Here is a 14331-nt window from a genome sequence, read left to right as displayed (position 1 = left end):
GGATGCAATAAAGTAATAGAATTGTCAGAGTTGGGGGGGGGGGTCCAGTAGGCCATCTAGTCCAATTTCCTGCTCAATGTTGGGTTATCCAGAGTTAGATGACTCCCAACACACATCTGCCCAGCCTCTGCTTGAAGATCTCCAGTGCTGGAGAGCACACCACCCATCTATTGGTTCCATTGTCAAACTGCTCGAAACTTCCAGAGGTTTTTCCTAATAGAATTTATTCTCATGTAATTGTGATCTTTCATGGTTGGTAATGAAGGCATGCACCATCTGTTCCATCAACTAAAAGAATCCTTTTCACCTGAATCCTTTTTGCCCTTTACAGACGTGGTACAGTTGCCATGCAGATGTAATGTACAGAGCAGTTGGTCATGATGATGGTCATCATCACTGAAGGAGGCCATGTTTACACTTGATATTGCCAGTGACATCTGATGTGGTGTAGAAATGAGAGCCAACACATTATGGATGAAAATGGTTCCATGTAGAGTCTATTTCAAGTAGTCTGCACATGGCAATTATAATATGTATCCAAAATCAAGTCTCATGGTGAGATTGTTGCTATTCTGCAAATAGTTCACTAGTTAGTTTATTTCTATACCAACTTTCAGCCAGAAAGCCCCCCCAAAACAGTTTACAAACATTTAATGCAAATACAAAATTCAAACAATTGAACACAACTTTCAAAAAATGAATGCAACAAAATCCTAACACCTTAAAATCTAAAAACCTAAAGACCAAGGGTAGTCATCCCCCAAATGTCAGAGGTAGCAGGAGCAACTCCTCTATACAGCGCTCTCAGGCAGGGCGTGGGAAGGACAGGATAGGTGGGAAACCTTTCCCCCCATACTAAGCCTTTGTTTTATCCCCACAGTGGCAAGATGCTTTAGCTCCAGCTTAGGTACTGTAAAATTGTCCACGCCACATGTCCTCATGGATAAAACAGCAGGGAGCAATTAACAATCCAACCTGATATGAATTCTGTGGATAGTCTGTGTGTGTAAGGATAGAAAAATTGATCTATTTCTAGTCTGCATCACTTTCAAATTTAAGAGAGTCTGTGTACTGGTCCAGTAAACGCTTCCGCTGCGTAACCAGCAACAGTTCTCTTTGCAGAGCATTGATTAAGTCCAGTGCAGAGATTCTTGTTGCAGTACAAGCTTCAAAGTCTCAGCAGCAAAGAAATAACGACACAGGGAAGCCTGTCTTTCCAAAGACAGGTTTATTGCAGAAAGATAACAGAAATACCTCCGGAGCTTTCAGACATTTTTGCTTCATGCCCCCACAGGCAGAGAAAACAAACACTCTTTATATAATGAGCAACTTAACAACTTAACGAGCTTGACTACTTAAAGTCACATGACATTGCTAACTTGCCAGCGTCTAAGGTTTCACACCCTAACACCCCCTCTCGCTGGCAATACAAAAACAAAATTACTTCAGACCCATTTCTTCACAAAAGTTTTCATGCCGCTGAAACCCAAGCGGTTTTGTAAAACCATCAGCTTGATTTTCATGACTGGGACAGTAATTTAATTTAACAATTACTGCTTTTACCGTTTGACAAACATTTTGAAAGCGGATATCCAAATGTTTTGTACGACCTTTAAACTGCCCATTTTGTGCTAACTTAAGACATGGTTGATTATCACCCCATACAGTGATTGGAGTGATAGCCTTTTCATACATCTCTTGTGCCAAGCATTTGTAAAATTCTAGATCTCTACATAACTCAGATAAGGCACAGAACTCAGCTTCTGTTGACGACAAAGCAATCAGGTTCTGTTTCTTGGATCTCCACCCAATCAGAGAGTTACCAAATTTTATTACACAGCCAGACACTGATTTTCTATCCTTTAAATTTGCCCAATCACTATCTGCCCAACAAGTAATCTGTGCTTGTCCTTCAGAAGATAATTCAAGGCAAAAATCTTTGGTGTATTGTAAATATCTTAACACTCTTTGAATTCCTTTCCATGCATTTACACTAGGTTTTGAAGCTTCTCTGCTAAGTAAGTTAACAGCGTAAGCAATGTCTGGTCTACTCCATTGCGAAAGATGAAGTAAGCTTCCCAGTGCTGACTGAAAGATTTCAGCACGCTTGAATTCAGCACTATCCTTGAACTCATTGTCTTTTACAAAACCCATTTCCATTGGTGTTCTAACACCTGCACACTCCGTCATGCCAAACTTTTTCAACATTTGCAATATCTTGCCTTTTTGATTCAGTAGAAAACTGCCATTTTTGGTCCTATCTATCTGAACACCAAGATAGACCTTTACGTCACCAAGATTTTTAACTTTGAAGTGTCTATTTAACTCTTTGGCTAGTTTTTTTACTTGTTCTTGTGTCTTTGAAGTATAAACCAGGTCATCTACATAAACAAGCAAAGATTCTTGGGCATCTCCTGAACCTCTGAAATATAAGCAATTGTCAGCCTTGCTCCTGCTAAAACCAATGCCTACCAAAACGTCATTCAAACACTCATTCCAATTATGAGCAGATTGCTTGAGTCCATAAATAGATTTATGTAGTTTCCATACCTGATTTGATTTACCAACTTTCACTCCTGGCGGTAGCTCCATATAGAGCTCTTCAGCCAAGTCTGAATGAAGATAAGCTGTAGAGACATCAAATTGATTCACTTTGAACCCTTTCTGAGCAGCAACTGCTAATAGTGCCCAAAGGGTTTCACTCCTTGAAGTGGGTGCATAGACTTCGGAATAATGTAACCCTTCTCTTTGCGTAAAACCTCGAGCTACAAGCCTTGTTTTGTACTCTGGTTTCCCCATCGCTGTTGTCTTTATCCTGTACACCCACCTACAACTTACTGCCTTGGTACCTTCTGGCAGTATGTTGATGGAAAACACACCCAGTTCTTTCATAGAATTCAACTCTTTTTGCATGGCCTCACGCCACCTACTGGCCTCCTCCTGGGGTAATTGCTCAACCTCCTCAAAACTTTCAGGTTCGCAATTTGCCAAACCAGCCCAAACACTAATAGCTTGGTACCTTTCAGGAGGTATACCTTTGTTGGTACGCTTGGAACGCCTTAACAGTTCCTGTGATGTTCCTTCAGTTTCCCCCTCTGACCCAGAATCACTAGTCGTCACCTGTTTGTCACTAGTAGTTGAAGAACTTTCTGATTCTGACTTTACACGTCTCTCTTGCTGTATGGGTGAACTTTTAGAGCTAGAAGATTCTGACTTTACAGACTTGGGTGAACTAAACGATTTCTCACCCTCGTCCCCAGACTCAAATTCCTCAGCCTGTTCTGGAACTAATACCTGCCCTGGGGCCTGAGTTTCATTTTTACTATTCACCACATCAAATAGTATGTCAGGATTTCCATGAATTTTATTCCAACCATCCTGTTCACAAAATTCTGCACTTCTGCTGATTGTGATTTTTGTTTGATTGCCTTCTACATTCACAAATCTCCAACCTTTTGTGTTTGCTTGATAACCACAGAAAAACATTTCTTTAGATCTAGGATCGCCTTTCCTACGTTGTGCCCTAGGCACCAGCACATAAGCACGACATCCAAAAACTCTTAGATGATCAATTTTTGGTTTTCCCCCAAATAACATGAAGTAAGGAGTGTTGCCTACTGTGCTATTGTACACTCTGTTAAAAGTATAATTCGCATACAGTGCAGCCTCAGCCCAAAAACGCTGTGGAAGTCCAGAATCAAACAGCAAAGCAGCAATGGCTTCCTGTAATGTTCGAAATTTTCTTTCGGCAACTGCATTCTCCTGTGGTGAATAGGGATTGGTAAGTCTATGAACTATACCTTTCCTTTTTAACCACGTCTCCAGCGTGTGGTTCACATATTCCCCACCACGATCTGATTGTATTTTACGCACCCTGGTGTCAAATTTACATTCGACTTCTTCAATCCAATCCATCAGGATGGAAGCTGCTTGTGATTTTTCTTTCAGAAAGAAAACCCAACTAGCCCTTGAAAAATCATCCACCAAAATTTGCATAAATCTAGCACCTCCAAGCGATTTGACTGGCATAGGGCCACACACGTCTGTGTGCACAAGTTCAAAGGGTTTCTTGCTTACTCTATCAGATCTAGGATAGTTACATGTCTTAACCTTAGCATGTTTACAAGCACAACAATCCAGAAAATTTGGACAGGGTTTAATGTTACACTCCTCAGCTAAATCTGGCATCTTGCTTACATACTTGAAGCATATATGAGCTAACCTTCTGTGTAGAAGATGTGCACAACCTGTATGAGTAGCCTTATTTACACACTTAGCTTGTGCTTCACCTTTTGAACATCTACCTGCTGCTAACTGCTCTTCATCCAAAACAAAAAGCCCATCCTCACAGGGAATTTTAACTAGCTCCTTCCCCTGTTTCGAAATGGTGCACACATCATTTTCAAAGTCAACCTTAAAACCACTTTTTACCAGGCATGACACACTCAAAAGTCCATTCTTCATTCCTGGAAGAACGAAAACAGGAAGGTTAGTTTGCAAACAATTAACATAAATTGTGCCTTTAAGGTTCATTTTTCGTTTACTATTGTCTGCTATAGTCACAGTTTTTGCAACTGGCAATGTCTTGCAGTTCATCAAGCTGCCACTAGATGTCGCTGGAACTAAACTGTGACTTGCTCCACTGTCAATTACCCACTTCAAGGTTTGTTGGCTCCTTTTAGGACTCTGTTGTGCTGCCATTGCAGATAGTCCCTTATCAGCACCTGCTCCCCCTCTGGATCGTTGATTCTTGTAGTTCTCACTTCGTCTTCCCCTGTAGCTCCGGAAACTGACCTTGGACTGTTGAAATTCCTGTTGCTTTTCTGGACACTTTGCTATCAAATGAAACCTGCTGCCACATCGAAAACATGACTTGCTGGCCATAGCAGACACTTGTGAGGCTTCCTTACAACTCTGCCTGCTAGTTCCCCCACGCTGGGAATTATCTGAACATCCAACCGTTGGGGTACTTGAATTATCAATACGTTTTCGATGATGTTGATATTCTTGCTCACACAATCTACCAGTCACATAATTCATATTCAGCTGGTCCTCTGGCAAAACTTGTAAAGTTAGTACTAAGTTTTCAAACCCTGCATGCAGACTGCTAAGCAGAGTATAAACTTTAATATTCTCAGGAAAATTCACACCTAGAGATGACAGTCGGTTGAAATACTCAGTCATCTGTGACGTGTGTTCAACCACACTATCCCCTGGCTTCAGTTTCAACTCATACAAAGCACGTATAATGTTCACCTTCTCTCCGGGCGTGGCTCTATGGTGAATTCGCCTAAGAGCTTCCCAAATTTCAAATGCAGACCTTAAATTTTCCACATGAGGTAATTGGGAATTGTCTATCGATACCATCAACATGCATCTAGCTTTAGTGTCCATTTTATCATGTTCTCTGTTCTGAGCATGTGCAGCAGCCTGTTGCTCTGCTGTGGCATCTGCTGCAACAGCCACAAACGGCTTTCGCCTCTGGACATAGTCAGCCCACACTTCTTTGGCTTCCAACCAGACTTGAGCCCTCTTAGACCACTGCACGTAATTAGCAGAGTTCAACTTTGTAAAGGGAACCGGGAAATTTTCCACTGCCATTCTTGGGGTCGGCTGCTACTCCCTCTGTGTGCCCTTGCTTCTCTTTCCCCTTGGGATTTGTTTTACTCACTTTTCAGACGCCTCCAGCCTCCTCTGAAGCCTTTAAGAGCTGGATTTACGACCAAGCCGGTCTTCTCTCATCCGAAAGCTGCTTTCTCTTTCTCTGCACACAATACAGCTGTAGAAACGTAGAAGGATCCATAACCTAAGAGAGTCTGTGTACTGGTCCAGTAAACGCTTCCGCTGCGCAACCAGCAACAGTTCTCTTTGCAGAGCATTGATTAAGTCCAGTGCAGAGATTCTTGTTGCAGTACAATCTTCAAAGTCTCAGCAGCAAAGAAATAACGACACAGGGAAGCCTGTCTTTCCAAAGACAGGTTTATTGCAGAAAGATAACAGAAATACCTCCAGAGCTTTCAGACATTTTTGCTTCACGCCCCCACAGGCAGAGAAAACAAACACTCTTTATATAATGAGCAACTTAACAACTTAACGAGCTTAACTACTTAAAGTCACATGACATTGCTAACTTGCCAGCGTCTAAGGTTTCACACCCTAACAAAATTTTCATCACCATTTTGTTCTGGTTCTACAAATTTAAAAATCTGCAAATTACATCTCCACAAATATTCATGCTGAGATTTGTATTTCTACCATGTTGTTTCTCTCAAAATATGCATTTTAAAACATTGATACATTTTTGGAGCCAATAACAGTCCACATGAGAAAATTTGGGTAACTAATATGGCTGAGGGATGCCACTCAGATCAGAATATGTTAAGATTAGCAGAGATAAAGCATTGCTATTTGTGGGTTGAGAACAGATTTATTAGTATTTTAACCATCTATATCCCTTTGATATACTACTTTAGGGTTGTTGCTAGTGTCCCTCCCTCCCCACTGCAGTTAATGGGAAGGAATTAACAATGCCATCTTCAGGACAGGTGTAGATTTAGGACTTTGTTGGGGGTTCTGGGAATGAGGAGGCATATCATCCTGTAGATACATGGTCTCCCCTGACACTCCCCATTTACAGCTCCACTGCTGGTAACACAGCAACAATATCAGAGCCTTTTTTCTGCTGTGCTGAGATGTGTGCCAAATCCCTCTCTTCACTTGTGGACCTCCCTCTCCACCAGCAGAAGGGGAAATCTGTTTTTCTATATTTTAGGAATATTTCTTCCCAACTTCCCTGTATAATTTGATTTTTAAAGTCATTTTAAAAATAGCTGATTTGAAATTTAAATTATTTATTAACTTTTAAGGCATTTGTTACCTAAAGGAATATCACGTAATTGTAACTACAGCGCCATTTTTGGTCTTCTTCCTTCTTCATGGCAGGATCCCAACCAGTCAGTTACCATGTAGTGCACATAATAATGTTTTGGCATTATTGAGCAAATCAGACTGGAACCAACAAAGTCACTGACTCTAAATAAACTCTCCCATTGACTTTGAATTGGGAGAAAAGAAAGAGAAGAAATGAGTCCCTATGTCTCAGGCAACTGGTTGATGTTGACTTGCTGTGCTACTGGTTTCATTGTCTGCCCATGCTATCGTCCTAAGATACGTTTCTTTTTTACCTGTTTACTTGCACCCTTGCACTTTTGTACCCCTTCATAAAGGTGCTCGATTGAGCATCCCAAAAGAATAAGCATGTTTTATGGGAATTACAAAGCATGGACTCATTTAAGTTAAGCACAAGTAATTATTAGCAAGCTTTTCTGATACACATTTTGATCCAAGTTGTGGCTACTGGCAGTAGAGCCATTTCCTCTTTCTCTCCTTTGGGAGGAGCAAGAGTGTAACTGCAGATAAATAGTAACATCCATAATAATTCATCAGTGCACATACAGCTTTTAAAACTTAGGAAGAATGCTACCAAGACAAATGGAGTAGAGCTGTCAGACATCATAAAACAGCATTGTAGACAACATTTTCTAGACTTCTTTTTTATGTTTTTACTAGCCCTGCCCGCCTGCCTGCTCATATGTATTTTAGTCATTTGTGGTCTGTGTCAGGCCTGGTCGTTGTCCTCTTCAGATCACCACACAAACGCTTCTTGTTCTTTTATAAAACTTTTTATTGCGTATTAACAAAACAATCTTATAAATGGTTCTTAAATATTATTCCTCAGAGTCACTTCTTTCAGATACCTTCTGAGCTCTGCTTCTCCATGACCAGCCACTCTCAAAATGTCGAGCGCACCCTTCCCTTTGTTTTCCCGCTCTTTTTTCCAACCTCCTGGCTAGAGCTGGCTTGTATCTCCCCTCCTCTGAATCTGAGCTAGAACTTAACCCTTGCCTTTCCTGGGAACAGCCGGTCCCTCCCTGTTGTTCCTCCTGTTCTCTTCTATTATATTCACTGCTCCCCTCCCCCCCTTGGGGAATGCTTTCTCCCTCTGAGAAACTGGAAACTTCTAACTTCCCTGACAGTCTGTGAGGAAAAAAAAGGAACAGAAAAGAGCTAATTTTGTGCAGCCTCCAGATGATTCTGAATTCTTAGATGCATCCATGGAAAAAAAATTCTTAAAATCCTGAATTTAAATTAACACCTATTTTTAAAAGCAAAAGGTACTACATAATCAAAGAAATACTGATTTATTTCTCTGTCTTGAACTTGGATGATAAGGAAAAAAACCCTCTGATTTCTTTAAAACAAAGTCTCAGGCATATTTATTTACATAGGGAGAGCCTACTGGATCAGACTAAAGACCCATCTAGTTCCACAGTGAGAAGTGCCTCACGAGGAGGACATGAGAGCAATAGCAAGCTCTTGTTAACAACAACAGAAACAACAACAAGAAGAACTTATTCCTTATACCCCACCCACCTTGCCGGGCCTCCCCAGCCACTCTGGGCAGCTCCCAACAGAATATTAAAAACACGAGAACATTAAAACATTAAAAACTTCCCTAAACAGGGCTGCCTTCAGATGTCTTCTAAAAGTCAGATAGTTGTTTATCTCTATGACATCTGATGGGAGGGCGTTCCACAGGGCGGGCGCTACTACCGAGAAGGCCCTCTGCCTGGTTGCCGGTAACCTCACTTCTCTCAGCGAGGGAATCGCCAGAAGGCCCTCGGTGCCGGTCCACAGGAACTTCTTTTATACCACATCTGCCTTCATAAGCCCTTAAACATGGCTACCTGCTGGACCCTTAGACTCTTCTTAGACAAATCAGTCTTTTTTACAATATCATTGTCATTCCCATGGCAAAGGTGTTATATAGGATGTTTTTATTTTGTTTTCTTTTGGTTAATTCTGAGTGCTATTGTAGTAACTTTTTTTGTAAAAGTTGCAATCTAGCACTCAGTGAACTGTTTTTCAGCGTTCAGGAAGATGAAGCTAGTTACTCCTAAAAACATAAAACATGCCACATATATTTATATCAAATACTTTAGTCCTGAAAAAAAAGCAAATTTAGCAACGAAGAACAAAATTACAGTAACAGAACACAAAAAAAGAAAGGAGGGGGAAGATTATGAAAAGATGATTTATAAATAAACTTTTCCTCAGTACATTTAGTAGGTGCACATATTTAATTCTTTTCTTAATAAGTGATCTTCATTAAAAAAAAAGGTCTCCCAAAATTGCCCATACCATTGTAAATTCAATACAGTTTTAGAAGATACTGTGTTTACTGCAATTTGCTGCTCTTAACAAGGATGCTGCAACTTACTGATTTCCTTTGTGAACAATTGCTTTAAAATAACCAAGGAGGATACTTTTGAGTGTTGAGGGTGGGTATGTGGCCGGTTATAGCTTTAGTGTGAGCAAGCATTTCTTATCAGAAGAGTTGTACTTAGCAGCAAGATCAAAATATATATAACATACCTGCTCCAAAAGTGTGGCACCGCCAGCACCTGTCCCTCAAAAAGTTATAAATTCTCCCTAGATTTATTGGCGTTAATTACCATCTGAACTGAATTTTGTGGAAACTTTCCTTACGATTATATGAGATAATGTGTTAAACATTTTTATATGTTATTAAATAGTCAGTTCAAATATTTTCTAGTAATTGGTCTCCTGTAACACCTTCGGACGCGGGTGGCGCTGTGGGTAAAACCTCAGTGCCTAGGACTTGCTGATCGTATGGTCGGCGGTTCGAATTCCCGCGGCGTGGTGAGCTCCTGTCATTCGGTCTCAGCTCCTGCCCACCTAGCAGTTCAAAAGCACCCCCAAGTGCAAGTAGATAAATAGGGACCGCTTTATAGCGGGAAGGTAAACGGCGTTTCCGTGTGGTGCGCTGGTGCTGGCCACATAACCCGGGAGCTTCGTCATGCTGGCCACATGACCCGGAAATGTCTCCGGACAGCGCTGGCTCCCGGCCTCTTAAGCGAGATGAGCACGCAACCCTAGAGTCGGACATGACTGGCCCGTACGGGCAGGGGTACCTTTACCTTTACCTTTAACACCTTACAATATAGAGAACCTTGAACCTGCTGATACCACCCTAGTCTCTCACTTGAGGCATGCTTTTATGGAGCTTCCTCAGCCTTCTCACACCATTGTACCCAAAAGCACTCGGTCAGTTGGACTGCACATACCTAGGTCAAGGTTGCAGTAGGTTTAGTTTGGTGAGTTTCTCAGGGATCAAAAGGATGACAAATGGGACACCCTTCCACTCACTCTTCTTTCTCTGGCCTATACACCTCTCCTCTTCCAGCTGCTTTACCACTTGATTCTGCTGATTGAATAAACTGCCCTTTTGAAGGCATTCGGAGTTGGAATTTTCAAATGACTTTGTGCCTTGCTTTTCACAAGTCGTTCAGATGCTTCATTTATGTCAATTTGCCATCATCGCCAATAACAGTTTTGTAGCCTTTACAGTAAGAGGCTGGATGTGAGTCATAGGACTGACTGTATTTCATGCAAAGATGCTTCAAAACAGAGTTCACAGAAAATATAATATTCCAGATTAGGTTGAAGGTGTAATGAATCCACTGTTGTCACAGTTCAGGAATATGTACCCCCTTCCCTCCAAAAGAAAAAAGCTACAAGAAAGCATTCAGGAGTATTCATCTCAGGTAGGAATCATAAATCTTTCTTGCTTCACTGATTCTTTCAACGGCTTATGATCTTCACAAATTCTACCCTCATTTATTTTGTTTGCTTTTAAGCCTGTGGAATTGTTGGCAGGTATTCTGGTACGTTGGCTTGCCCCCATGAAGGGGATTGGTAAGCCATAATTTTCGTTTTCATTAAAGTTTCCTTTCACATAGGGGACAAGGTTGGGCAAAGGACATCTTGTGCACAGTGAAGCAGCATTCACTTTCTTTATGATTTAAGCTTCTTCATACTTAAGGGCAAAGTCCTTCCAAGTACATCAGATGTATTTTCTCCACTTCAAGTGGAAAATGGATTTTATAGCAGTTACTCCTGCTAACTTATTGCTTGATGATATTTCAGAAAATGTTAAAATTATGAGCCAAATCTATCTTTTCCTATTGCATACTACACAGCTATACCCCTCCACCAGTAGTTTCTGACTGGAAAAACTTAAGAGGGTTTTTGTTTGCAGTCAAGTCAATGGTGCAACCAATGGCATGGGTCATGTGTGGCATCCCCATCACTGATTCCCCCGCTCTTCTTCATACCTCTTACCTAAATTTACTGAAGCTGTGCTTCTTGATTCTTCATGGTCCCCATCTTGTTTTCTACTGCCTCTTACACCCTTTTCTGTGCCTCAGTGGCCGCTTCAAAATTGCTGCATTCCACATTTGGGGGACTATGCAGCATAGTGGGTCTTTGTAATAATAATAATAATAATAATAATAATAATAATAATACTGGCAGAATCCAGAATAATAATAATAATAATAATAATAATAATAATAATACTGGCAGAATCCGGGACCAAGGAGAAGAGTTGGTGGAAGAAGATTGGAAAAAAATCAAAGTTTATCTTCAAAAATATTGCAAAATTAAGGATTGTTAGAAAGATGTTGGGAAAAGAAAATTATGTGGTTTTAGTAGAAACGACATAAAGGATTAAGTAAAAATGAGTTGGTGAAAGAGAGAATGTAAAATTATAGTATATTAAGACAAATTATTAAGATAAAAATAAGGTTGGAAGGATTTGCTGAAATAACAAATTGAATTAGAATACAAAAATGGGAGGTGTGAGGAGGTCAAGGAAATAAGTGAATGTAAGCAAGTGATGTACAGGTTTGACTTGTTTTTTATTTATTTTTTCTTCTGTTTTATGGTTTTTGGATGATGTTTTTATATATATATATATGTATTGTTTTTTCTTTCCCCCCCCCTTGATTGTTATTACTTTCTTTCTCTTTTTTTCTGTAATCTTTAAAACCTTAATAAAAAATTATTTAAAATAATAATAATAATAATAATAATAATAATAATTTATCTATACCCCACCCATCCAGCTGGGCTTCCCCAGCCTCTCTGGCCACAGGCACACAAATTTACTTATTTTACATTTCTATCCCACCTTTCCTCCAAGGAGCTCAAGAGAGCATACATAGTTCTCTCCCTCCCCATTTTATCTCCACAAGAGCCCTGTGATGTGTAGACTAGTCTGAGCAGCAATGACAGACCAAATAGTATCTAGTGAGCTTCATGGCAGAGTGAGGATTTGAATGTTGGTCTTGCAGGCCCTAGTCCAACACATTAACCACTATACTGCACTGTGATACAAAGTGGAAGGTCTCTACAAGTTGTGACTTGTCAGTATGAATGCAACATGCCAGCTATATATTGCACACTTCTGGATGCACAACAATCAATGCTGGTTTTTTGCTGCTGGCCTGAGATAAGAAGTAGTATATGCGCGCGCGCACACACACTTTTTTCCACTTGGAAAAAATGAAATTTAGCAGAAGGAAGAATAAGCATTTTTCAAACATCAGACATGAGAGTTACTGGGTAGCAAAATCTTATTACTTTCTAGAATCTTAGAAATTGAGAGATTTAAGTTTTCTTGAAGATGCATGCCTTTTAAAATTCAGAAATATCTTTCTTTTCAGAGCTGCAGAACATACATTGTCCTCAGAATGGTATCCAATTTCTTACTGAATGACATCCTGGGAAAGGACGGTGGGCACTCTAATAGCTTTAAAAAATTGATTACTCTAAGTCAGAATTTCATTCCTGGTTATTATCCTTGGTAGCATCACTGACTGTAAGACTGCAAATCCAGCGACTAAGCAAGCTCAGCACGGTCTACCAGACATACCGTATTTTTCGCTCTATAAGACGCACCAGACCACAAGACGCACTTAGTTTTTGGATGAGGAAAATAAGAAAAAAAATATTCTGAATCTCAGAAGCCAGAACAGCAAGAGGGATCGCTACGCAGTGAAAGCAGCAATCCCTCTTGCTGTTCTGGCTTCTGGGATAGCTGCGCAGCCTACATTCGCTCCATAAGACGCGCACACACTCCCCCTTACTTTTTAGGAGGGAAAAAGTGAGTCTTATAGAGCAAAAAATACGGTATATTGTGATCTACAAGGTCCTCACCACTTTTTTACATCCCTGTCTGAAATGAGGATTGTTCCCACACAACCTTTTACCTTTGCTCTCCATCTCTCCCCATGCATCTCAAAGAGAGGTTGTCTATGAGAAACTATTGTAGCTCCACTGCTTGAGCAAGAAAATGGCTCACACAGAAGGTGCTGGCCACTTAAAGATGCTACTGGACTTCTTATCCATATGGGAAACTAAGTGGCATTTTTCAAGGATGGGAAATTGGCCCCAGCATTTCCAGAATCTCATTTCATCTTGATTTTAGCTGCGCTGCCAAACAGCCCCAACCCCTAAGGGATGTGCCTGTTACCCATGCCCTTAATCTCTCAAATAACTCAGGTCACTTCCAAACTATTGCCGTTTTACGGTGGTTTTCAGTTACATTCTGGCCAAATCCAGGTATCACAGTTAAAATCCTGCATTAGTATTTGTACAGTCTTAGGAATGTTGTAGTGCAGTTAAATAAATAAGGTTGGGCCTAGTTAACCCAACGACATGCATTGGCTCATTATTCTAGATTTGGTTGCAAATATAGCCTACTGGGGTCTTCCTGAATCTATTTCACAGATTTAAATAAATGGTAATGTCACAGCGCTGTTAGACTAGATGTTGAAGTTAAAGAGTTGTTAGACCAGTTGAGACTATTTTGGAAATTACCTTGAGGCAAAAGGTGCTGTAGTTGTATAAAGTGGTATTACTTCTTATTTAATGAAAACTGGGTGGAGATTTCATAGAGCTTGAAGGGAGAGTGTGGGATTCCTAGTGAGAAAGGATAGTCCAACATGAATGATGAGCTGACTTGCAAAGGAAAAACTAGTGACTAATGCTTGACTGTGTTTGGGCAGAATAGCCCCTTAATAGCAGGTACCATAGCAAATAACATGTAAATATCTTTTGTACCAGATGTGTAAATAAATTATGTGTGGCATTGTTGGCTATCTTCTGGAGAAACCATTCCATCAGTCTATTTTCTAAAAACCAATGTCCGTTAAAGTAATTTCTTTTCAATCAGTGCTCTGAAAACACTGTCCTTATTCATTGCATAGCTGGAAACATTAGCAAAGTTAGTCGTTTCTATTTTGCTGATGCATTTATTTCTATGCACACAGCTTATGCTAAAGTAGGACATCCAGCACTTTCCAGGCTGGATGCTTTCCTTCCCATCCGCTCTATATCTGCCCTCCAGTGGCTCCCCCCCCCCCGCACTCTCATGACTTTAAATATAGTCAGTGCTTTTTTCTG

General features: G+C 40.5%; 1 protein-coding gene across 3 annotated transcripts in view; it reads left to right on the top strand.

The window, feature by feature from the left end:
• ESR1 (estrogen receptor 1) overlaps positions 1-14331 on the top strand; it is a 205466-nt gene that overhangs the window by 40540 nt on the left and 150595 nt on the right. The window contains exon 1 of one of the 3 annotated variants that reach the window (XM_079971529.1): positions 10535-10628. The exons of the other annotated variants lie outside the window; for them this stretch is intronic. Within the exon in view, the coding sequence (XP_079827655.1) occupies positions 10536-10628 (93 nt within the window). The 5' untranslated portion in view covers position 10535. Of the gene's footprint in view, positions 1-10534; positions 10629-14331 lie in introns of those variants that run through there. 3 annotated transcript variants of the gene reach the window in all.

The sequence above is a fragment of the Podarcis cretensis genome (genome assembly GCF_951804945.1).
Source record: "Podarcis cretensis genome assembly, chromosome: 3".
In the NCBI taxonomy this organism is placed as follows: domain Eukaryota; kingdom Metazoa; phylum Chordata; class Lepidosauria; order Squamata; family Lacertidae; genus Podarcis; species Podarcis cretensis.
This window is presented reverse-complemented; position numbering and strand designations above follow the sequence as displayed.